This window comes from Ictalurus furcatus, chromosome 4 (assembly GCF_023375685.1).
Source record: "Ictalurus furcatus strain D&B chromosome 4, Billie_1.0, whole genome shotgun sequence".
NCBI classification, from domain to species: Eukaryota; Metazoa; Chordata; class Actinopteri; order Siluriformes; family Ictaluridae; genus Ictalurus; species Ictalurus furcatus.
The window spans coordinates 26,698,123-26,723,683 of NC_071258.1; the positions used below are offsets into that span (position 1 = coordinate 26,698,123).

At 38.6% G+C, this 25,561-nt stretch overlaps 1 protein-coding gene across 1 annotated transcript in view; it reads left to right on the forward strand.

The window, feature by feature from the left end:
• Positions 1 to 25,561, forward strand: part of LOC128606242 (rho guanine nucleotide exchange factor 17) — a 135,286-nt gene that overhangs the window by 85,314 nt on the left and 24,411 nt on the right. The window contains exons 3-9 of the mRNA XM_053622279.1: positions 4,484 to 4,561; positions 9,186 to 9,368; positions 16,562 to 16,678; positions 18,780 to 18,872; positions 19,011 to 19,187; positions 21,799 to 21,849; positions 22,000 to 22,109. Coding sequence (XP_053478254.1) covers positions 4,484 to 4,561; positions 9,186 to 9,368; positions 16,562 to 16,678; positions 18,780 to 18,872; positions 19,011 to 19,187; positions 21,799 to 21,849; positions 22,000 to 22,109 — 809 coding nt within the window. The remainder of the gene's footprint in view (positions 1 to 4,483; positions 4,562 to 9,185; positions 9,369 to 16,561; positions 16,679 to 18,779; positions 18,873 to 19,010; positions 19,188 to 21,798; positions 21,850 to 21,999; positions 22,110 to 25,561) is intronic.

A 25,561-nucleotide genomic window follows, 5' to 3' on the forward strand; every position in this document is an offset into this window, starting at 1 on the left:
GTCTGCCAAGGGAATAAATAAAAATGTAAATTAATCAAGAGGAAGTAAAGTGTTTTTTTGGAAATTGGCAAGTTCTGCATTTGTGATTGCAGCTGGCAGACCATTTCAGCACTGGTGTCACATCTTTCCTCTGCTTTGAGACATTACTCTGGGCCCCTTTGTTTCAGATTAGGTCTAGGACCTGAAAAAAATTACTGAATAGTGTGCCACTTGGAAGCAAGGGTGGAAGCAGAGGATTCAGTAATCTTAATAGAATATTGTGTTATTTTGCAACCAAGAGAAGTGTAATAGTTTACAAATTACTGGAGGTTTACAGTAGATGGGTAGCTGTCAAACTAAAGTAAGTAGAAATGAATTCATTACATTCAGTAAATTTGGGATATAGCCATAGGCATTGTTTTGACATACTGGTTAGTTTAATAGTATACAATTTGTGATCTGGCATGCCTTTCTTTACAGAGGCATCTCCATAATTGCGGATGCCACTTATCACTATAGTGTAGTTGATTAGAATTACAGTACCTAGCCAGGCCATCCAAAGAACTCCTGGGAATGTAATTTTTTATTTATTTATTTGACTTTCATAGGCCACACACTTCCATACTTTAGTGAGGTATCTTCAATTGTTCTGTGTTGAGGAATGGAAGCATGTGATGTGGAAGATGTGTGCATGTACTTATTATGCACATAATAATTAGCTCTGCATTAGCCTTGCAACTCCAGTGCAAAAACAAAGGAGCAAACATGGGACAGCAAATATGTCTTGATTGATTGATTGCATTTGGGTTTCCTTTAAATATTATTTATACATATTAAATATTTTGATGTCATGCCTATTTCATGTGTCGGTGGATTTCCTGAGCTTTCACCTGTCGAGCATGGGACATCACAGCATAGTCAGGACTAATTAACCTGGATTGGATGCCATTGTCGCCGACATTCGGTATCAGTTCTCATCCCATGCACTGATTTTAAAGAGTATTTAAGTTCTCACTCATGCTGGGCTTGAAAAATTAATGACCCTTTGAGTGTAGAAGATGTTTTAAATCTGCTGGATGCATATTTAAAATCCATAAAGCCACTGTGGATTTCATTGTGCCCAAGCGAGCCATCCATCTTTTCTTGCTGTTCTTGGGGATTTCATCCATTTCTCTCAACTCCTTAATTCTTTGCTTTTTCTTTATTTCTGTCCTTCCTTGAACATCTCCCTCGCACACAGGATGACACATGAAGCACCGCCGACCTCAGCTTATTAAGGGAAACAAAAATATCCCTCGTTTCTTTGTTCCAATTTGTTCTCTTGCTCCTCTAGATTACACAATGTGACCTGCTGTTTCCCAGAAACCCATGTGGACTACACGTCTGTGGAATATGATTGCTTTGTAATTACAGCCCATATATTACATCAGGGTCTATTATGTGCATAAGTAACATAAGTGTTCAAAGTGCTTTCTGAACTTTTGAACATAAGCCTGGCAAGTAGCGCTTTCAATTAGTCAGATTACACATACATCCAGCATACAAATTCCTAATTTAAATTGTTGTTATAGAAATGATAAACACTCAAGAGAGTTATGAGGACCACTCAGAGGATCACTGCCTCACAACTTACAACACCTTTCATTACTTTTACCATACACACCATCTTAGTAAAGCAGCCTGGCTCCATAAAGACCCCAGTCATCCAGCACATCCTCTATTCTCCCTCTTCTCATTAGGAAGAAGTTACAGATCTAACAGCACTCAGACCACACGATTGACCACAGTAACCTCAAGGACATTATGAGCATTAAAATTTAAAACACAAATCTATTATTCCTGTACTGTGCTATTGGATGCTTTCTACATTGCACATACTTTTCTACTTTGCCCTTTACGTTTTTACAGTGTATGTCTTCTGTGGACACTGTAGGAAAATGTGAGGGTGTCTCTCTTGGTTTGAATGTTGGATGTGTGTTTGACTTTGGACTGTGAATATGCCTGAATTATTTTTATTGGATTAATATATTGAATTGTAGGGGTCATTCCTATGTTCCCAGGCCTCTTTGTTCCCCAGTTCAATATTATCTGTTAACACACATTAAGTAAACTTTTCCAAAGCTTTTATGTAGTCAGGACCCATGCCAGGGCCCTATCAACTTTATTACCTTTTAACTTTAAACACCAAAAACATATTTAAATGAATAACATCATACATTAGTTTAAAATCCATCCTTCACCCACACTTGAAATTTATGAATGTTATGCACTTGGAAAACTAACCAGGCTGCACATGCTGATCCTTTAGTTGTGCTGCTCTAAAAATAGCTGTTGGTATACATTCATATAGTTCCATGCATGAACAATAGTCAAATGTATACACTAAACTGAAGAAATGCCATACAGTAGCCTGTAAAACACAATAAAGGGTCATAATAGGAAAAAAATGTTAAGTATGAACATGTCCCAGCTCTCATTTATTCTAAAGCCTAACTCCAGCTTTTAATCACCATGTGCCATTTAAATCTGGGAAACATAGAATCCTGGGAACATAGATACACTCCTGAATTATAGGGCTTCTCAGAGTCTAGTTCTGCTTCCCAGCTTTTCTACTTTACGTTTCCTCCCTATTTTTATTACCTTAACATTTCAGCAGTTAAACATATAAGCCAACAGTTAAACATACACAATATCCTATTTATATCGAATGTAGTCTGAGTCAAGACATGTTTGGTCTGTGTTAGTTGCTTTTTCAGGGTAGTGAAGCTAACAAGTAAAGGAGACTTTTCGCAACCAATTTAACATTGTGCTAACTGCATGCCTTATGCCTTTTTATATATATATATATATATATATATATATATATATATATATATATATATATATATATATATATATATATATATAAAATTACATTTTAAAAAGGGAAACATGTTTGGTGTGTGATGGTTGCTTTTTCAGGTTACAAGGCTTTTGAAGCTAATAAGGAAAAGAAACTTTTAGCATCCATCTTAGCACTGTGCTAACTGCATGCCTACAGTACATACTTGACTCAAATAATGAGTTATCAAACAGACACTTATGACACTGATATGTATAAAAAATGGGCAGGAGGTTGTTGCTCTCTCTCTCTCTCTCTCTCTCTCTCTCTCTCTCTCTCTCTCTCTCTCTGATGTAAATGTAAATACTGGGTCGTGCTCAATCACATCTCGTCTTAGGGAGCAGGCAGATTTTTGGCTCTGTATGGAGATATGACCGTGTAAACAGGAAACTCTTATTTTGATTAGAGGCAAGCCAGTTCACATCATTGCAAAATCTGTATGTTTGAGTCTTGGTGACTTTGTTTATGCGTCTCAATGTAACTGTGTGGTTTAGTCATGCACTGTCTTGTGTCGGTATAATATTTAAAGAACTAGATAACAGTACGTATATCACCCATTGAAAGTACTTTCTTCTCATTAGATGCCAGGTGTCCTTTATTTATTTATTCATTCATTCATTCATTCATTTATTCATACCACTAACAGCAAACTTTTAATCTCAGCTCCAGATTACGTTCCTGCTTCCGTGTAACCGTTTTGGAATGCAATGACAAGTGGCATAAATAATGGTTTAGAATAGAGCTTTATTCAGTATGCTAATGCAGTTAAATTATTTGTTTGAAAGATGCATAAAAGAATAAGAGAATGCCTAAGAAGCTGAAAATTTCAGGTAGTCACTACTGACAGCATGCTTAAAGGACCCTATTGAAGTTACAGTGCTAAGCTAGGTTCTGTAATGTTTAGCTTAATGCAGTAACTGCCTTTGTTTAGTTAATGCATTTAATATCCTAAAGTAATAGTAGCTAACTTCCTAGCTAGCTATATAGTTATTTATATTTGAAAAACCCTTGATGGTAACACTTTGGTTTATATTGCTATAAAAAAATCCTCTCTGTCACACTAGCTGCCAGTTACTTGCTAGCTATGCATTTTTAATAATGAAAAATATATTTCATTTTATTTTTAAAATCTTGATAAGCATGACAGCTGTGTGATGCAATGTGATCCGTATAATAAAATGTAGGTGATTTCAACCGTTTTTTTTTTTTTTTTTTCGGTTTCTGATTGGTATCTGCGGTTAATTTTAAGGTTCGATTTAGGTGTACAGTAGGCATAGCGTTAATTATCTGCATTAATAATTATGTCAGTGGATGGTCCTCACAGGGACAGGGATAGACTTTGTTATACAGTTATAGAAGAGAAATGATTTATAATCACAGTATCCATTGTCACCCAGATGAGGATGGGTTCCCTTTTGAGTCTGGTTCCTCTCAAGGTTTCTTCCTCTTGTCGCCGTGGGGAATCTTTCCTTGCCACCATCGCGTCTGGCTTGCTCATTAGGGATAAAATTAAGTTTTATATCCAGATTTCTGTAAAGCAGCTTTGTGACCATTGTTAAAAGTGCTATACAAATAAAATGTGCATGTGTTGATTTGATGTCTCACTGTGTTGTCTCTCTGCAGGATATGAGAAGACATGTCATGATGACGCTACTGGACACTGAACAGTCATATGTGGATTCTCTGAGAACACTGATTCAGGTACAGCAGCTCTCTTTCTCTATCTCTTTCTATGTCTCCATTTCTCAAACTCTCCTTCTGTTCTTCTTTCTCTCCCCCCTGTTGGCTGTCACAAGGATGTCATTTGCACTCTTTGACACTCCATGTTATATAACAGTTCACATCAATAAAACTGTTAGTTTTGTGCGTGTATTATAGATGAGATTGTGAGAGAGGTGTGGGTGTGAGAGAGAGAGAGAGAGAGAGAGAGCGCAAGAGAGAGAGAGATAATGAAAGCCACCAGTCCAGACTGAGGGGTTCCTGACCCACAGGCTCTTTCAGCATGTGTATCACTGTCATGTCACCATGACTACACCTGGTTTGGCCTGAGATGCTGCGGCAGTAAAACGGTTCCCATCAGTGCACAATTGCAGCAGCTATTAGTGGCTTCGCTCTGTTTATCAGCTCTAAATCAGCCCTGTGTACAACGTCACTCAGCTTAAACACTGAATAAACTCACGTGGAGAGGCAGGCGCTCATACCGCCCTTAGCAAGGCCAGTTACAAAGGAAAAACGAATCATTTCTTATGAAAGGTTTTTGTTCAACTGTTTGCATTGGACAGACGCTTTTGTCCAGAACAACCTATTCATGCATGCATTCATTAATTTTCCTTTTGCTTCCCCTGGCCTGGGTCATGTCAAATCCAGACTTTTCTATCCCCGGCAACAGATTCCAGCTCCTCCTGGGGGATCTGTAGACATTCCCAACCTAATAGTGATGTCTAATATCTCCAGCGGATCCTGGTTCTGTCTTATGGGCTATGTCCAGTGGGACATGCCTAATAAAGCTCTAGCAGGAGCTGACCAGGGGGCACTTTATAAGGTGCCCAAAGCCACCTTAACTGCATCTTGGAGGAGAAGTGGCTACACTCCAAGGCTACAATTCAAGACTGTCAACTCAACATAGCACTTTATCGGGGGACAAAGTGGAAGGTTTTAGACTGGCCAAGTCAATCACCAGACTTTAACCCAGTTGAGTATGCCTGAGGAGGAGACTGAAGGGAGAAACCCCACAAAACAAACAACTGAAAGAGGCTGAAGTAAAAGCCATCAGTTTGGTGTAGGCTTGATGCAGTTATTGCAAGCAAACGATATGCAACCAAATATGAAGTGTTATTTACTTGAATTTATTTCAAGACTTCTGTTCCTATACTTTTGCTCACCTAAAAATAGGTGGTTCTATGTTTTATGTTGTTTAACACATCTAGCTGTAACTACCAGGAAAGAAATCCTCTCATCTCATATCCATCTTTTGATCTCAAACCCAGATGTTTTGCCGTACCAAAAGTTTCAGAGGGGACTGAAGTGATCAGTGCAAAGTGTAAAGTGTGTTCAGTGCATGTGCAACATGTGTTATGTATGAGCTCCTGTATATACTTGTGCTGTGTGTGTGTTAGTGTTAGGATCAGGAGTAGTGATCAGAAGTTCAGAGTTCTAATGGCTTGGGGGAAGAAGCTCCTCCTAAGGGTCTCAGTCCTGGCCATGTGATTTGTGTAGGTGCTTTCTAGACTGGAGCTATCCTGAGCTACCCTGAGTTACTGTATGTGTGCAATTTCTGTGAATGTTTTCTCCGTGTCTGTGTGGGTTTCTGCTGGGTTCTCTGGTTTTCTCCCAAAAGCATGCTGGTAGGTGGATTGGCAATTGGAAATTGCCCCTACGTGTGAGTGAGTGTTTGAATGTGTACTTGCATCTTACCCTGTGATGGACCTGTGTCCCATTCAGGGTGTATGCTGGCGGTTCAATCCCCCGCCCCTCCACATGCCAAAGAGCCCTTGGGCAAGATACTGAACTCCAAGATGCTCCCAGTGGCAGGCTAGGACCGTGTGTGTGTGTGTGTGTGTGTGTGTGTGTGTGTGTGTGTGAACAGGTGAATGAGAAACAGTGTAAAGCTTTGTAGAACCGCTAAGATTAAAAGGTGCTGTATAAGTGCAGACCTTTTACTGTACCGTTTAATCCAACCTCATTATTCTAAGATTTGGGGGGGGGTATTTTGGAAATATTTGTGAGAGAGGAGATCCAAATTAAAATGTTTAGGACTGCAGTGCCCTCCCTCTGCTGTGTAAGGTGGTATTGTCTGTTATACTGTGGCTCATATGGGTCATATCATTTCCCAATGTGTCAAGGGAGGCTTTTCTGTAATCACAGCCTCTGCCAGAACATTCAACTGATGGTGCACATCTGTTACACTCAGTTTTATCAAAACCATAATACAGTAAGTAAATGAATGAGTAAATGATGACCAAATAGAAATAAGCAAATTTAGCCAGGGAAATCTAAAAATGTTAGCAATAGCTATCCTACCAAGTGAAAGCTAACCTACCTACAATATGCATCGGGACTCTTCACCCTGCTCTACCCAGCTGGAGGAGTAAACCTCCCCTGGATGTCCAAACTGCTGAGTCATATCTTAATACTTAATATCTCTTCATTAAGTGTTCTGTTTTCATACCTGTACTAACTCCCACACTCACTCCTCTTTATCAGAGTTTGAAGCTTAATGGCATCTTAGGGCACTTTCACACCAATTGCTTGAGCGAATAAGAGTGAAATGTGACACTTTTGGTTCATTTGATATTTGGTTTTGTTTCACACTGTCCAAACATAAAACTCTGGTGGAGGGGTGTATAGTGTTGAAAATGTATTCATAAAACTCTTTGATTCATTGGTCAGAAATACAGCGATGGAAAAAATGTAAACAAAAACAGAGCCACTGCTAAATAAATAATTAGATAGTTATGGAAATAACTTGCTTAAATCATTTTGTACATCACCCCTGCTAAAAAAAAGCAATAGAACCCCTCATAGAATTTGTAATGGTTTTAATGGTTGTAATGGGAATTGTATTAGTTTTAATGGAAACTGTAATGGTCCCTGTGGATCTCTACTGATAATTTGTTGCCTTCTATTGGTGGCCTTTTATATCTAATGGATACCATTAAGGACCTGTAATGGTTTTAATGGTTAGCTTATGGTTTGTAATGGTATTTGTAGTGGAAACCATTAGAATTTCAGTGACATTTCTATTGTTTGGTTTTTCTTTCAGCAGGGACTTTTTTTTTTCAATCCAAATATCCAAAACACATGGCATTTCTGTAGTTCTACAGCTCTGTCCTTTGGTTCAGTTTGTACCTCGCATAGCAACACATATCTACAGGAAAAAAAAAATCTACACAACACAAAATACCAGCTTGGTGTTTGTACTAGAGTGAGCTTATGTCTTCTGTAGAGCTGAAAAAGTACTTTTCTAAGTCGCTCTGGATAAGAGCCACTGCTAAAAGTTGTAAATGTACAAAACAAAACAAACTGGTGAGAAAAATCTAACTTAACAAGTGAAAGCCAACTAGTGAGGGAATGTTAATCTAGTAAGCAAATGATAACCATAGCAAACTAGGGAGTTAAAGTGAAATATCAAGCAAAAGCTAACCTGGTGAGCACAAGTTAAATCTACTGAATGAAAGAGACGTACTTGTCATTTGGGGCAAGCCTAACTAGCAAAAGCAAATTTAGCAAGTGAAATGTCAATGGTAAAATGGTAAATGGTCTGCACTTGTATAGCGCTTTTATCCAAAGCGCTTTACACTGTGTCTCATTGAACCATTCACACACACTCACACACCAATGGTAGCAGAGCTGCCATGCAAGGTGCTAACTTGCCATCGGGAGCAACTTGGGGTTCAGTGTACTGTCCAAGGACACTTCGGTATATGGAGTCATGCGGGCGGGAATCGAACTGCCAACCCTACGATTAGTGGACAACCTGCTCTACCACCTGAGCCACAGCTGCCCCGTTAATGTAACCTAGTTAGCAAAAGCAAAGCCAACCTAGGAGGTACAAGCAGAGTTTGGTATTGGGGGGAATATATATATATATATATATATATATATAAAAAATATTTGACACTATGCTTTTACCTTTTATTAATATTTTACACTATAGTATAATTTTATCACACATTCTGTGTCCTGCTTTCACACTAATAAAACTCAGGTTTATGAATTTGAAAAACAAGTAATACATGTTTAATAAGGAAACACTACAGTATTTATGAAACACTGCATTATTTATTATCCATGCAGGCTTGCCCCCCCCCCCCCCCCCCCCCCCACACACACACATACACACACACAAACCCCTGGGACTCTAGTTTTACAGCGAAGCTGAAATGTATTGATATGTTGTATGATCAATAGAGCTTTAAAATGGTCGCTTTGTACTTTAGTCAAACATTTTTGTAGTGTATTGCTCATTCACAATGAAACTCTTACTCACAAGTTGGCATGTTTATAATAATAGGTAGTAATCATTTATTTAAAATGTTATGTCAGAATATATATCTTGTAGTGTACATGTCTGAGCATATCGTCACATGGTTCATTTGGGACAAAGCTGTTTGTGGCAGCATTTTACTTTCCTTTTACTCTTGTAGCTGTTACACTACAGTTCTCGTATTTTTTTTAAATCATATTGTCGTGTATTTAAAATATGTAAAAGAAAACAAAAAACAAGCTATATGAGTTGACATTACTAATAAATGACTCAACAGACTACAGATATAATAACTGTGCTATTTGTGGTAACTGGTGCACCTTGTGTTGAAACTTGCAGAGCTACCTGAAACCACTGAAGCAGCCTGAGAGCTCGCCGCTCTGTGACCCGTCTCTGGTCGACGAGATGTTCTACCAGATCCCTGAAATCCTGGAGCACCATGAGCTCTTCCTGGAGCAGGTGATCAGCTGTGTTAATGACTGGCACGATCGCCAGACTATCGGCGACCTCCTCGTACAGTCGGTGAGTACGGAACACTCTCCTTTGCGAGGTTTTGGAATCACCAGTAAGTGTATGTTCTTTGTTGTTGTTTATTTGTCCCTGGGAGCAGTATCTGAAAGGGTGGGTGAAAGGTGTGATGCTCAGGTCCTCATGCTAACTATAAATTAGCTAAAATTATAGCAGGTGAGATCACATGTACAATGGATGGTGAAGGGAAAATTCTGCAATCAGCTAGAAAAATGCAAAAGAGCTAATCATGAAAACGTTTTTAAGAGGCAGATTGTTTTTCATAATTGGTGATCAAGTGTTAATTTTACTCAGAACACTGGCTGTTCTGCTGCACTGTATGAGAAGTATTTTATTTGTGTTCGGTCATTTAATTGTAATGGATTTTTAGGACTTAAATGTGAGTATTAACAAATCTTATAGAAATATTGAGACAAATATTTCTCCTCCGTAGAGATCTCAAACCTAGTAATGTCTTGTATACACTCTCCGTCTCGTACTAGCTAATATCTCGACCTTTCTATTAAAACATTTCTCTTATAAAAGGATTGCAATAACAATTTCAATTCTGCACCCAAACTGTAAGGTGTCTTCAAGAGTGCAACATATTCCCAAATCAGTAGCAGACACCCCTATGTTTAGCCTATCATTTAAGGCTGATCTGTGTGTATTTTATTTACCGTGTATCCACCAATTACCCTGCTATCTCCACTAATTTTGAGAAGAAGATCCAGCTTTAGTTTGGTGCATATGTTTAAATGCCATGCAGTTCAATGTGGTGTGATGCACCACAGTGCTGATATTGCGCAAGTTGCACAACCTGCATCAGCCGAGACGCAGTCTGATTGTCAGCAGAATGATTTTTCACTCGTGTGAATGGATGACAGATAATATTTTTTGAATCAGGAACACACAGGTTTGTGGAGACAGTGACGAACCTGAGAAAATGAAGTGCCATGCCAAGCTGTCATATAACTCTCCTGTTAACACAGAGCTAGTGATGACAAGATGACGCTTCATGAAGTGTTCAAGTGTTTCTTGAGGCCTCAAGTGCTCAGTAGAGGCCCCTAGTGGTCAATATACATGGGCAGAGATGTCTTTCTGTGTATTGCTAAATGTTATAATGCTATTAGTTACCCATAAGTTGTGTTTATGCACTGTATGGCCAAAGGTATGTGGACATCTGACCATCACACCCATTTGCCACAAAGTTGAAAGCACATAGTTGTCTAAAATGACTTTGTATGCTGTAGCATTAAGATTTCCCTTCAGTGGACTTATCATACCTTGTTTAAGCATGTTCTATCATGACAGCGGCTGTGTGCACAAAGCGAGCTCATGGTTTGCTAAAGTTGGAGTGGAAGAAATTGAATGGCCTGCACAAGGTCCTGACCTCAGCCCCACTGAACACTTTTGGGAAGAACTGGAACTCTGACCGCACTCCAGGCCTTCTTACCCTGGCATCAGTCCTTGACCTCACTAATACGCCGAATAGCCACATTCCAAAACCTATTGGAAAGTCTTCCCATAAGAGTGGAGGTTATAATAACAGCAAACGGGGAAATAATCTGCAATGGGATGTTAAGCTAGCACATATTGGTGTAACTGTTCAGCGGTCCACAGTGTAGGTCAAGAATATTGTGCTTCAGCTGGACAGTGTTTTTTTAAATGGCCAGTCAATGGGGCTTTGAGATTGAAAATGCTTGTACATAGAGCATATTGTCTGAGTATAGAGTACTCAAAACCTACCAGTGATGTGCTTTTATCGAAGCAATCACTAACCAGGGCTTCAATGTTATCATTAGCTGCGTTTACATGGACAACAATAATCCACTCTTAACCCGATTAAGACCATACTTTGATTAAGAAACTACCAACCTTAATCTAATTAAAGTCATACTCGAATTATGCTCTAATCGAATTAAGACAGGTGGAGTACTCCTGTTTTAGTTGCATTTTGGACGTGTATTACAGATATGTAAACACCTTAATCACATTATGAACGTCGTGTGCGAGGTTTCACCGGATTTTGTGACAGGACATGATCTCACATGGCAGTTCTCAACATTTTACGGCGAACAAGAGAGTTCGGCTGTGTCCCAAACCGCATACTTGCCTACTATAGGCCTGTAGTGGGGAAAAATACATGTATCTCAGCTTCAAGCAGTTGTCTATTAGCACGTATAGCACGAAAAATAATCAACTGCACTTAAAGTGTTCGTAAAAAAAATTAAATAAAAACACCCAAAACTGTATACGGTACCATAACGAAGACGAACTATATGTTAATACGTGAAATTCTCGAGGGACGACGTGACATAATGACGCGGGCTGTTAATCTAATTATGTTCCATAACATGTAAAACGGGAACATGACAGGAGTATTCTAAAAGCGACTCATGTAAACACCTTAATCACATTATTATCTTAATCAGAGTAAGGTCAATAATTAGATTACTGCTGTCCATGCAAACGTAGTCATTGATGGCGTGATGACAGGAAAACAACACAAGCTTCGATACAGAGCTTCGCCTAAAAGCATTCTAGGTTCTTTGAAGCTCCAATAACCAGCATAAAATCACGACGTAACCTACACAATATGACACCACGTAGTTAAACATATTGAGAGAAATTAAAGACACTAGTGCCGCCCGAAATAACATATTTTATGCGCAATGCCAGGACACCATGAGAACACCATGGCTCATAGCGGAGACGTTTGCCAATGATTTGGTGACTTTTTTACTCTTCTGACTTTAGCACGTCATCTTTGGTTGATGGGAATATAAATTTTTAAAGAAGAGAATCTGTGTTTCATTGGCTTTATACTCTTCTCAATGGCACAGTTCAAAGCTAATCTAAAAAAAAAATCACATGAAAGTTAATTACAGTTGTCCAAGATGGCTGCCCCACCCCCCAATGTTACAGGATTCAGCCAAACAGTGGAGATGTTTCCTGATTTGTTCATGATTACAGTGAGTCATGCTGTGCAACATACCACACCAGCATCTCTGTGTGACCCCACTGAAGATCTGAATTCTCTGTATCTACTGAATATATCAACTATGTGTGGGAATTTTCAGTTAGATGCACTTTCTGTATAAGTTAGCTGCACAACTACAGTAACAAATGACATTCACCAAAAAAGTTCTGGCTGATTGACTACATTTGTGATGAGAGAATGCTAATATACATTTCTTTTTTAACTGACCCATTCCTTTGAAAAAAAAAAAAGAAAAAAAAATCCTCCAGGAACAGAAATGGCTACTGCTGAAAAATACACGGGTTAAATTTAGATACATCTGAAATATGCTCTATTTTTTCTGCTTTCTTGTAAGCTGCTTCTTGATTAGTGATGATGTCATCAGTCATGGTACTCATCATCCACCACCAGCCAGGTTGGAGCCGTTCAGTTCTCTTCACACTCTTTTGAAGTGATGGCATGGTTCTGCTTATGATCTCCTGAGTAGGCTCAGAAGACACCTCTGTGTCTGCTACAGAGTCCACTGGGTGCCATTTTGTCTTTCCGTACACCGAAACACACAAACATACAAACTGTATATACACAGACAATTACACAAAGTTCCCTGCAGTCATGCATAAGTAAAAAGTAAAAGAAATGGCTGGGCAGTGGCTCATGGTAAAGTGCCCTCCACTAATATTGGCACTCTTGGTAAATATGAGCAAAGAAGGCTGTGAATATTTGTCTTTATTGATCTTTTGTTTAAAAAAAAAAATCACAAAAATACTCTGCGCTCATGGATCTCAAACAATTGCAAACAAAACACAGGTTTATAATTATTTTTTTTAAAAAGGGGTGCAAAAATAATTATTTGCACCCCTATGAATTCATATGAGAAAAATATATTTGAAGTATATTCCCATTGATATTTAAAAAATATATATATATTAGTACACATGGGTGATTGGAACAGGAAATTGTTCAACCATAATTTCCTGTTTCACAGGAGTACAAATATGAGGTAACACAGTAACACACAGGCCAAATTCCCTTAGTCATTCATAACAAATAAGAAGTGGCTATAGGAATATAGATAAAGCAATGAAAAGGCCCATTTCCACCATCAGGGCAATAATTAAGGAGTGGTGACTTCATATTTTCTCCATCTGGGGATCAATAAAGTATTATCTTATATTTACCAAGAGTGCCAGTATTAGTGGAGGGCACTGTATGCCTGTTGTATCATTTGTTAGAGAAACTAGAGGATGTAGTGTACCTTTTAAAACTCATTTATGCTACATAATTGTGTTTAAGGAGGCGTTTATATATTTATTGCTCTTACCACGAAGTGGAAAAGTTTGTTTCTCCTTCTTCACAGGGACTGCACTATACAGAGAAAAATGTCATCAAATTGTTTGATATTGTGATGGTGGTATGAGATGCAATAAATAAAGACTAAAATATTGCGATGTGCCTGACTGGATGTTACACAGAACCTGAATTTTTTATTAATTTTTTATTTTATTTTTTTTTGGAAGTTCAGCAATAGATAACATTTAATACGAATATTTTTCTTTCTTAAAGCTAATAACAAAATGCCTGTAGTGCAAAACAAAACAACAAATAATTAAATACTTACAGCTACTTATTCCAGTAAATATATCATTTTTGTAACTTTGTACCAGTGTTGAATTTTCAAATCTGATCTGGTTGCAGCTGGTTCCTTTTTCTGCCTTGTCCAGGTATTTCATAAATTTTCTACCCCTAGCCAGTTCAGGTATTTCATGTATTCCAGCTGAATCACACCTGGTGCAACTAATGAAGCCCTTGATTACTTGCATCAGGTGTGCTTGAGACCACACCTGTTTAGCATATTTCTGCTGTTGTGCGGGATTCTATTCAGGCGGTTGAATAATTTTGAAACTGGAGAAATAATTATACGTTACATTTTCAGTTGAATGTAGAGAAACTATTTGAAGCATTCATTGTGTTGAACAATTTCAGTTGCTTTTGTTTGATTTGTTCATTACAAACTGCTGAAAGTCTGTACATTTTAACAATAAACCTAATTTGCAGTGAGGGTTGAATAATTTTGATTGCAACTGTATAAGTAACTGAGTAAATTTTCTATAAACACCTGCTGGATTTGTAAAACCTTCTCCGTTGTGGTATTTGTTGTATACTTCATAGGGCTTCTGTTGAGCATGAGACAGTTGCTTTAATCTTAGTTCAAATAGTATGTTGAGTGAGACGACAGTAAAATGCATTGGAAAGTACAAGTGTGTCATACAAGAGACACTGTCTTTCATCGAGGTGGTATTTGTGACTTCATCCCTACCAGAGCTCATTTTCTCCGCAGCTAACAATGCTAGAAAATGACCCGAAAAGCCTATAGCTAATGCAATGGATGTTCAGGTAGACGAGATGAGCTTGAAGAGGAGGCAGTAATAAATAATGCATTGAGGAGGAAATGGCACCATTTGAATCAAAACTGTGTGTGTGTGTATGTGTGCACTTTTCACAGTTTTATGCATGTTGTCGAGTTTACAAAACACTGCTCATCCTGTGCAGGTTTTTTATTTGTCTCTCTTTTTAAATTTTTTTCTTTAAAAATGTTTTCTTTATATTGTAATGTTGCATCTAAAACTCTGGGTCCACCAACAGGGCCATTTGTTTCCACATCACTTAACCTTATTATTCAATAAGGCTATTATTCATAACTGAGACGAAATACATTTTTAGCTGTGTGAGAAATCCTCATATGAAACTAAAAAGAAAAGTGCTCGGTCTATCATCAGGAAAGCGCAAGTTTGGATCTAGACGATGCCAAAGCCTTCTGTGACCAGTAGTAAAGAGAGCAAAATTAGCTCTGCTCTGCTCTATGGGTGGTAAGGATGGCATACTCTCTCTCCCTTGTCAATCAGAGCGACACCAGCCAATCGCACGCTTCTATGAGCTCTGTTGCCCTCTGATGCTGAGAAGATTGGAAGGAGGTAGGCTTCACATGTCTCAGAAGGAAGCCTGGGTCTGCCCCAACCTCACCGGTTGGTAGCTGATGAGGGAAATCCGAAAGCAAAAAAAGAAAATGAAATTTGCCTGAATGTCCAAGTCACACAGTTAGCTTTATTGTTTTTAATCTGGTAACTCCTGCCCATTCCCAACACACAGTGTAAATATAAAAGTTCTTGTCTTCTAATGATATGGATTCAGATCATTCCTCTGTATTGTGTCTTGTTGTCCTTACTTCTTTCAGTCAACATTAACATATAATAGTGGATTTATAGTGTAGAGCAGTTGAACTCTGTGTGAGAAATACCAGGTGATTAAAGAAATATTAACAATATTCTTTAGTTTTCTTTTCTTTACAGAAAGAAACATTGTAATATTTTGGTGAAATGGCTACCATGCATGGATGGTTCACAGCAAATATCCAGAACACTGATAATGTATTGTCATGTGATAGAAGCGTTAAAATATTGAACATAATCACCCTATATATTTGACAACCTTGTACTAGCTTTTGCTAATTGAACAAATAAACCAATTATTATGTGCCTCAATTATCAATTAAGTTTTATGTAAATGTTTAGAGGCCAGACTGAAGTAAAAATGCCTGCCAGATTTGCATACATTTCATGTAATGCTGATTTTGTTCATACTGCCATGTGTGTACATTGATAAATGCCGTTCACCCGTAAATTAACAAGCTCGTTCGTGCCACAGCTGATGTACATTTAGTCACGCCCACAACACTCCATAAAAGGCAAAGCTCACAGAGAGCTGAAAAAGACAAATGACAACTAAACATGAGAGTGCACAGTGTGAGCTAAATGTTCCTGTAATACAGCTCAGCCATAGGTGCTGAGAATTTCCATTAAATCTGTGTGTAATTGAAATAAATAAGTGATTTAAACTTACTCTGTATTTAAAGCTGTAGCAAGTTAGGCCAGTTATTTGAAGCCCATCATTCAAGGTTCTGTTAACTGAGTCTCATTATATGTACATTTAGACAAACTTGTAGGATATGAATATTTTTTTTCATATTTTTTACTGATGCTACATTTCTTGTGTAAAGCAGTGGCTCAGATGATTAGCTGATGCTGTGGCCAGTCAGCAGCAGCACAAACAGCTTGCTTTATCTGAATATAAACATCTTGAAGAGTGTTATGAGAGAGGAACTGAAGGCTTGTGAAATTCTGGGAAAAGTAGTCAGTCTGATGATTCTCTTCTCTCTCTCCTTTCTCAGTTTTCCAAAGAGGTACTGGCTAACATTTACTCTGCGTACATCGACAACTTTTTGAACGCCAAAGATGCAGTGAGGATTGCTAAAGAAGCCAAACCTGCTTTCATGAAGTTTTTGGAGGTATGTTTCTCAGCCTGTGTGTGTACGTGTGTGTACATCCCCTGGCAAAAACGATGGGAATCACCACACTTAAGAGGATGTTCACTCAGTTTTTTAACTTCGTACGAAATAAATAAATCACAGAAATGCCACAACATAGTTTTTGTTTAATAACTGAACATTCTGGCATTGTGAAACATAACCTCAAATAAATGAAATTACATTGTTTTAATTAATGGCATGTTTTTTCCAGATCAAGTAGAGGAAAAAATGATGGAATCATCAACAACAACAAAAATCACAATTTGTAATTTGTTGCTCCTCCTCTGGCATTTATGATGGCCAGAATTATTTTTCTAATGAAAAACAATATTCTCCATCAAGCTGGTTCCGATTTTCTCAAATAGTGGTTGATAGATCAGCTTTGCAGGATGGAACCCTGTCATTGATTTATTTATTTTTTTCCACCATAACTTTGCAGTCAGATTGAGATCTGGACTGTTTGTTGGCCATGTCATTGAGTTGAAATGCCTTTGTTGAAGAAATGCTTTAACATTCTTTGCTTGGTGACAAGATTCATTATCACCCATCTATTGATGGAATATTAAATGTGTCCAGAATTTCAATGTACACCTGCAATAGATCATTACATTTAGGAGATTGAGCTGTCAGGGCCCGTACATGTCCGACACCAAATGATGTAATCAACTATTTCATGGTTTGTGAACTTTGAAGCTAAATTGATATGCACAACACAGAGAGAAATTGAAAAATGGTAGAGGTTTAACTTAAAAAAAAAAAAAAAAAAAAAAAAAAAAAAAAAAAAGGCTGATGTCCCAATACTAACTGGACATGAATTGTACAGTCTGAAACAAAACTAATGGATTAGGGGGAAAAAAATCCACTGGCTCCATCCCAAATGAATTCTGGAGCACACAGAATCCATTCTACCAAGATTTAACCATCTTTCTTCTCCCTCACTGTTCATGTTGTGTTTTTCTTGGTGGCTAAAGGAATGAGTTATTACCCCCAGTGCACCTCTAGTGTCAGTTTCAGCTGTGAGGAATGGCTGTGAGCCAGCTAAGGTCACACTGAAGTGAATGTGTAATGTAATTAAATATCCTGGGCTTCACAAAAATGTGGTGATGTTTGGAGATCATGAGTTTGAACTCATGAACTGAATCCATGGCCAGGAGTCAGAGAGAGCGACATTAGTGATGCTGTCTGGGTGGGAAAGATGGCATTACTCTCTCCCTTGTCAATCACAGCAACACTAACCAATCACAAGCGTCTTTGAGCTCATGTATGTGGAAGAGGGCAGATAGCACTCTCCTCTGACTGTGATGGTGGAACATGAAGTTGGCTGGATTCACGTGTCTCAGAGGAAGCATATGTTAACCTTCAATTTCCCTGGTTGGTACTAGGTCATGTGGTCATGTGCAGAGCTAGCTACTGGGTGGGAATCGGCCAAATTGGGAGAAAATAAGGTAAACATGCAGAACAATGTTTTGGAAAGCATGTAAAGCTATTTACTGAGCATTAGCAATTTATTAGGAACATCTCTTGTTTAGTTAGTCATCCAAGGTATAGAAAGATCCACCACATAAAAATCTGCTCAGTAGTTGCCCTTTTGGTGGTCCCTTTCATGAAGGATTGAGTAGTAAGGCTGATAAACGCTACACAGCAACAGTTTGACTCTTGTCAGTATTAAATACTTACAAACTATCTCTTTATCTACTTCATAGTTAACCACAATAGTGTAGAGCTATGATGTCCTCTTTTCTAGCCAGTGTTCTTCATGCCTGCGTGCACTGTTTGAAATGGCACAGCTTTTCTTGACACCAAACATCTTTCTCTTTATCTGTTCTTCCATTTATAAGTGTATTTTAGGTCACATCGCTTGAGTGCTGTTGCAAATTCTTTATAGTTGCCACAAGCAAAGCTGGACTTAATATCACAGTCCTCGTTTATTCTGTGCAGCTGAATCATTGATTTTGCTGTCATCTAGTGGTGGTGTCTGAAACCAGTTAAATTAGCATGCAAGGACAAAAAGGATATTTACATTACATTTATGTTTTTTTTTCTTCTTTCTCTATTTCTTCTTTCTGTCTCACAAACACAGCAAAGTATGCGAGAGAATAAAGAGAAGCAAGCTTTGGGTGATCTGATGATCAAACCTGTGCAGCGCATCCCGCGCTATGAGCTCTTAGTCAAAGTGAGTCAAAGTCTTATTTTCATCCCTTATCTCATGGCTTATTATTTCCACATGCTCAGGACTCTGTATCCTGTACATACTGTAAAACATGCAGCACGTTAATGAAGTTTATTGAAGTGTGTGTGTGTCTGGGGTTAGGATTTGTTGAAACACACTCCAGAAGACCACCCGGACCACCCTCACCTGTTGGATGCTCAGAAGAACATAAAGCGATTGGCTGAGAGGATCAATAAGGGACGACGTAACGCGGAGGAGGTGGAGCGTGAGACGCGGGTCATGCAGGAGATCGAGGCACACATAGAGGGGGTGGAGCATGTAAGACACATTTCTCAGATCAGCTGTGGCTTTCTCTCTTGTGGTGTAATGATACACTCTGATAATGAAATAGTTTACTCCATTAAAGTTATAGTTTGGCCAAAAAACAATATTCAGCTTAACCTAAATGTGGTCCATCAGCCACGTTTGCGTTTGGTTTTGCGAAGGAACTACGTTATTAATGTAGTTAATAAGTACTGAAAGTTTGCCTCACCCAAAATATTTCACATACATAACATCCTCTTCATTTGCTTTAAATTTTATGCTGTGTAATCTTAATTTTACAGTCCATATTTGTGGCTATATTTACAAATTTATTATTGCTTTTCTTACTAACTCTTTTACCCAAGTAAATTTCTTTACTCACTTTATTCCTTAGTTACCTTACTTACTTAAATTACTTACCTAGCTTACGTTCCTACCTAGCTTTCCTTATTTACTTACTTAATTAAAAATACTTGCCTAAATTATTTACCTACTTTTTTAATTATCTACTCACTTTACTTTCTGACCTGACTTACTTAAATAACTTCTCTAAGTTAATTTCGTAATATTCTTTACTTGCTTAGTTTACTTGCCTATTTCAATTACATACCTAACATGCTTAACTTTCTTTACTTACTTACTTAATTTACGTACCTTACTTACTTAAATTACGTACCTTACTTTACTTCACTTTACTTTACTCACTTGCCTGCACTTAATATCACTAGGGATGATGATGATGGTGAATCACAAGAAAAGGACATTTCCAGCTATGGCACATCACCTGATATATTATGTTATGATGTACAGTATCTCACAAAAGTGAATACACCCCTCAGATTTTTGTAAATATTTGATTATATCTTTTAATGTGACAACACTGAAGAAAGGACACTTTGCTACAATGTAAAGTAGTGAGTGTACAGCTTGTGTAACAGTGTAAATTTGCTGTCCCCTCAAAAAAACTCAACACACAGCCATTAATGTCTAAACCACTGGCAACAAAAGTGAGTACACCCCTAAGTGAAAATGTACAAATTGGGCCCAATTAGCCATTTTCCCTCCCCGGTGTCCGGTGACTTGTTAGTGTTGCAAGGTCTCGGGTGTGAATGGGGAGCAGGTGTGTTCAATTTGGTGTCATACCACTTTGGCTCTCACACTCCCCCATACTGGTCACTGGAAGTTCAACATGGCACCTCATGGCAAAGAACTTTCTGAGGATCTGAAAAAAAGAATTGTTGCTCTACATAAAGATGGCCTAGGCTATTAGAAGATTGCCAAGACCCTGACACTGAGCTGCAGCATGGTGGCCAAGACCATACAGCGGTTTAACAGGACAGGTTCCACTCAGAACAGGCCTCGCCATGGTCAACCAAAGAAGTTGAGTGCACGTGCTCAACATCATATCTAGAGGTTGTCTTTGAGAAATAGACGTATGAGTGCTGCCAGCATTGCTGCAGAGGTTGAAGGGGTGGGGGGTCAGCCTGTCAGTGCTCAGACCATACGCCACATACCGCATCAAATTGGTCTGCATGGCTGTCGTCCCAGAAGGAAGCCTCTTCTAAAGATGATGCACAAGAAAGCCCGCAAACAGTTTGCTGAAGACAAGCAGACTAAGGACATGGATTACTGGAACCATGTCCTGTGGTCTGATGAGACCAAGATAAACTTATTTGATTCAGATGGTGTCAAGCGTGTGTGGCGGCAACCAGGTGAGGAGTACAAAGACAAGTGTGTCTTACCTACAGTCAAGCATGGTGGTGGGAGTGTCATGGTCTGGGGCTGCATGAGTGTTGCCGGCACTGCGGAGCTACAGTTCATTGAGGGAACCATGAATGCCAACATGTACTGTGACATACTGAAGCAGAGCATGATCCCCTCCCTTCGGAGAAGCCTGATAATGACCCCAAACACACCTCCAAGATGACCACTGCCTTGCTAAAGAAGCTGAGGGTGAAGGTGATGGACTGGCCAAGCATGTCTCCAGACCTAAACCCTATTGAGCATCCGTGGGGCATCCTCAAACGGAAGGTGGAGGAGCACAAGGTCTCTAACATCCACCAGCTCCGTGATGCCGTCATGGAGGAGTGGAAGAGGACTCCAGTGGCAACCTGTAAAGCTCTGGTGAACTCCATGCCCAAGAGGGTTAAGGCAGTGCTGGAAAATAATGGTGGCCACACAAAATATTGACACTTTGGGCCCAATTTGGACATTTTCACTTAGGGGTGTACTCACTTTTGTTGCCAGTGGTTTAGACATTAATGGCTTTGTGTTGAGTTATTTTGAGGGGACAGCAAATTTACACTGTTATACAAGCTGTACACTCACTACTTTACATTGTAGCAAAGTGTCATTTCTTCAGTGTTGTCACATGAAAAGATATAATCAAATATTTACAAAAATCTGAGGGCTGTACTCACTTTTGTGTGATACTGTATATACTGAAATTGGGAAGTTGTAAGCAAATACTATAATGTACACTGATTAGCAAACTTCATTACTTAATCAGTTAATCAGTTACACTCCTCACTAATCGCTCCTTTTGATTATGCTGTACAGTAATGTTTATATCATTGATTTAATGTTTAAATTAGTATCTGACCTATTTAATGTCATGTCCTCTCAGATCCTGAATCCTCAGAGGAAGTTCCTGAGACAGGAAATGGTGATGGAGGCGGTAAGCAAGCAAGAGAGGGAAATCCATTAGAAAAGAAATTTGTTCAAAATGATTGATAAGTGACCCAAGATTCCAAATTTCTCTCTCTCTCTCACTCACTTTCTTTCTTTCCTTCTTTTTCTCTTCCTGTTTCTCTCACTCTCTCTATAGAAATCAGTAGGAGGGAAGAAAGATCGCTCTCTCTTCCTGTTCAGTGATTTGCTGATCTGTACGACTCTGAAGAGGAAGTCAGGCTCTTTACGCCGAAGCTCCATGAGTCTGTGAGTGGCTCGTTAACATAGAATATGTATTTTGAACACTTGTGGTCGTTGGAAACCAGACAAAGTAGAAAATCTAAAAGAACATGTAAACAGTTAGGGTTTAGGGTTAATGGTCATGTTCACAGTCCCAACAGGGATTTGAACTCATGACCGTTCACCACCATTGTATAGGCATTGCATCAACAAGAAGAATAACTAGAAAAGAACAGCATAACTTGTCACTGTTACGGCCTTTAATAAACCCTCTGCAATGCTCTGCATGTGGCTAACTACAACATAAATATAGGGGTTGTATGAACAGGCTACTAGCTAATAGGTAATTAGTGTTTTGTTGAAGAACATAAAATACTCCTATATATATATTTAGAGGTCACAGACATATGACCTCTAAATATATCTGGTGGTATCTGAGCTGGTATTTTCTGAGCTGGTTCCCTGGAACCATCTATCTGGATATCAAGTAAATTTCTAGCATTTTAACATTTCTCCTGCCTACAAAAGTGAAAACTGAGAAAATCACATTTAAAGATTCCAGTCCAGATCTACGAATGTATTGTCTCAAGCAGGCGCTACTTGTTGATTTCATTTGCACTTATTTTAATAAATAATAACTACAATACATATATGACCCTGAAAACTATACTATATCTATACCTGCCTTTATTCATAGCCTACAGGCATTTTTACAGATGTGCTTGTTAAACTGGCCCCTTATCTACCTGACGTGATCTTTGCAGAAAGCCTAGGCAAGTTTAGAAAGATAATAAAAGGTTCCACACTGTTTTGGTTTTTGTAAAGCTGTTTTTGGCTGTTGGCCAGAAGTCTACCGTAGCGACTACCACACATACAGTATGATCCACATGATGTTTCAAACCTTTTCTTCTATTTCATTACACATTTATTTGGATGTCACATCCTGTTCCAAATGTTTATCATAGGGCGTGTTTATATTCACTAGTTACAAGGCACCTTTGCACTTTATTGCTTGATTATTAAATTGCTCATACAAGCAGTTCACTACCAAATCTTAGATCGGATCATATAACCTTATAGAGCTTACAAACCATTTTAAAAGGGTCAATAATATTTAAAGAAGCTCATCTCTGTATTTATCCCTCCTATTATGGTATGGGTTAATTTGACCAATTTTCACATTTGAGATGTCTGAAATACTGGATAATCTCTCTTTTCCTCTTTGAAATTTTTTGACTTTCCTTATTTAGGGTCATGAACTTACAGTGCATCTGGAAAGTATTCACAGCGCTTCACTTTTTCCACATTTTATGTTACAGCCTTATTGCAAAATTGATTAAATTCATTATTTTCCTCAAAATTCTACAAACAATACCCCATAATGACAACGTGAAAGAAGTTTGTTTGAAATCTTTGCAAATTTATTTTAAAAAAAAAAAAGCACATGTACATAAGTATTCACAGCCTTTGCTCAATACTTTGTTGAAGCACCTTTGGCACCAATTACAGCCTCAAGTCTTTTTGAGTATGATGCTACAAGCCTGGCACACCTATTTTTGGGCAGTTTCTCCCATTCTTCTTTGCCGGACTTCACAAGCTCCACCAGGTTGGATGGGGAGCGTCGGTGCACAGCCATTTTCAGATCTCTCCAGAGATGTTCAATTGGGTTCAAGTCTGGGCTCTGGCTGGGCCACTCAAGGACATTCACAGAGTTGTCCTGTAGCCACTCCTTTGTTCTCTTGGCTGTGTGCTTAGGGTCGTTGTCCTGTTGGAAGATAAACCTTCACCCCAGTCTGAGGTCCAGAGCGCTCTGGAGCAGGTTTTCATCAAGGATGTCTCTGTACATTGCTGCATTCATCTTTCCCTCGATCCTGACTAGTCTCCCAGTTCCTGCCTCTGAAAAACATCCCCACAGCATGATGCTGCCACCACCATGCTTCACTGTAGGGATGGTATTGGCCAGGTGATGAGTGGTGCCTGGTTTCCTCCAGACATGACGCTTGCCATTCAGGCCAAAGAGTTCAATCTTTGTTTCATCATGGTCTGAGAGTCCTTCGGGTGCCTTTTGGCAAACTCCACCACTCTACCATACAGGCCAGATTGGTGGAGTGCTACAGAGATGGTTGCTCTTCTGGAAGGTTCTCCTCTCTCCACAGAGACACACTGGAGCTCTGTCAGAGTGACCATCGGGTTTTTGGTCACCTCCCTGACTAAGGCCCTTCCCCCCCAATCGTTTAGTTTGGCCGGGCGGCCAGCTCTAGGAAGAGTCCTGATGGTTCCAGACTTCTTCTGTTTACGGATGATTGAGGCCACTGTGCTCATTGGGATCTTCAATGCTGCAGAAATGTTTCTGTACCCTTCCCCAGATCTGTGTCTCGATACAATCCTGTCTTAGAGGTCTATAGACAATTCCTTGGACTTCATGGCTTGGTTTGTGCTCTGACATGCATTGTTAACTGTGGGACCTTATATAGACAGGTGTGTGCCTTTCCAAATCATGTCCAATCAACTGAATTTACCACAGGTGGACTCCAATCAAGTTGTAGAAACATCTCAAGGATGATCAGTGGAAACAGGATGCACCTGAGCTCAATTTTGAGTGTCATGGCAAAGGCTGTGAATACTTATGTACATGTGCTTTTTTTGTTTTATATTTTTAATAAATTGGCAAAGATTTCAAACAAACTTCTTTCACGTTGTCATTATGGGGTATTGTTTGTAGAATTTTGAGGAAAATAATGAATTGAATCCTTCTTGGAATAAGGCTGTAGCATAACAAAACGTGGAAAAAGTGAAGCGCTGTGAATACTTTCCGGATGCACTGTATATGTAAATACTTCCTCCTATGGCTCGTCTCGGACAAGCCATAATAAAGATTTACTATTTAAGATGTTCTTTTGCTGTTTTTTTGTGTGTATTTAAACTGTGGAAGTCATTTTGACGTATAACATAACGGATGTAACTTTTCTCCCAACATAATAGGAGGGTTAAATTAATTTTACAGCATAAAACAATTAACTATCATAAAATAACCCAACTAAATATTTACCGTTTATTCAATTTAATTAATTTTACTTCCAGCACAGCCTTCTTGTCAGGGTTTATTTGTGTATTTTCAAAGAAATGCTACTGATTTAACTTTTTTTTTATTTCTCTTGGCCACTGATGTGCTGTTTGTTTGTTTTTTTGCAGATGCACTCTACTGGACAGTTTTAAAAACGTATCTATAAAATTTAAAAAATATATTGCCACAAATACTTATTATTGGCAAATTTTAAGCTGTGAACTTTCATTACTATTGGAGTTTTAAGACATACCTGGTGGTGATTGGTTGATTGGATACTTTCCTTTAGCACCCTCTAGTGTGTATACAAGGCACTACACGTACACGTTTCTTTTTCTTTTATGATGTGTATTGGGTATGTTTAATTATCTGGACACGGGTATTAAATCTGTTTCTAATATTATGGATGATCACA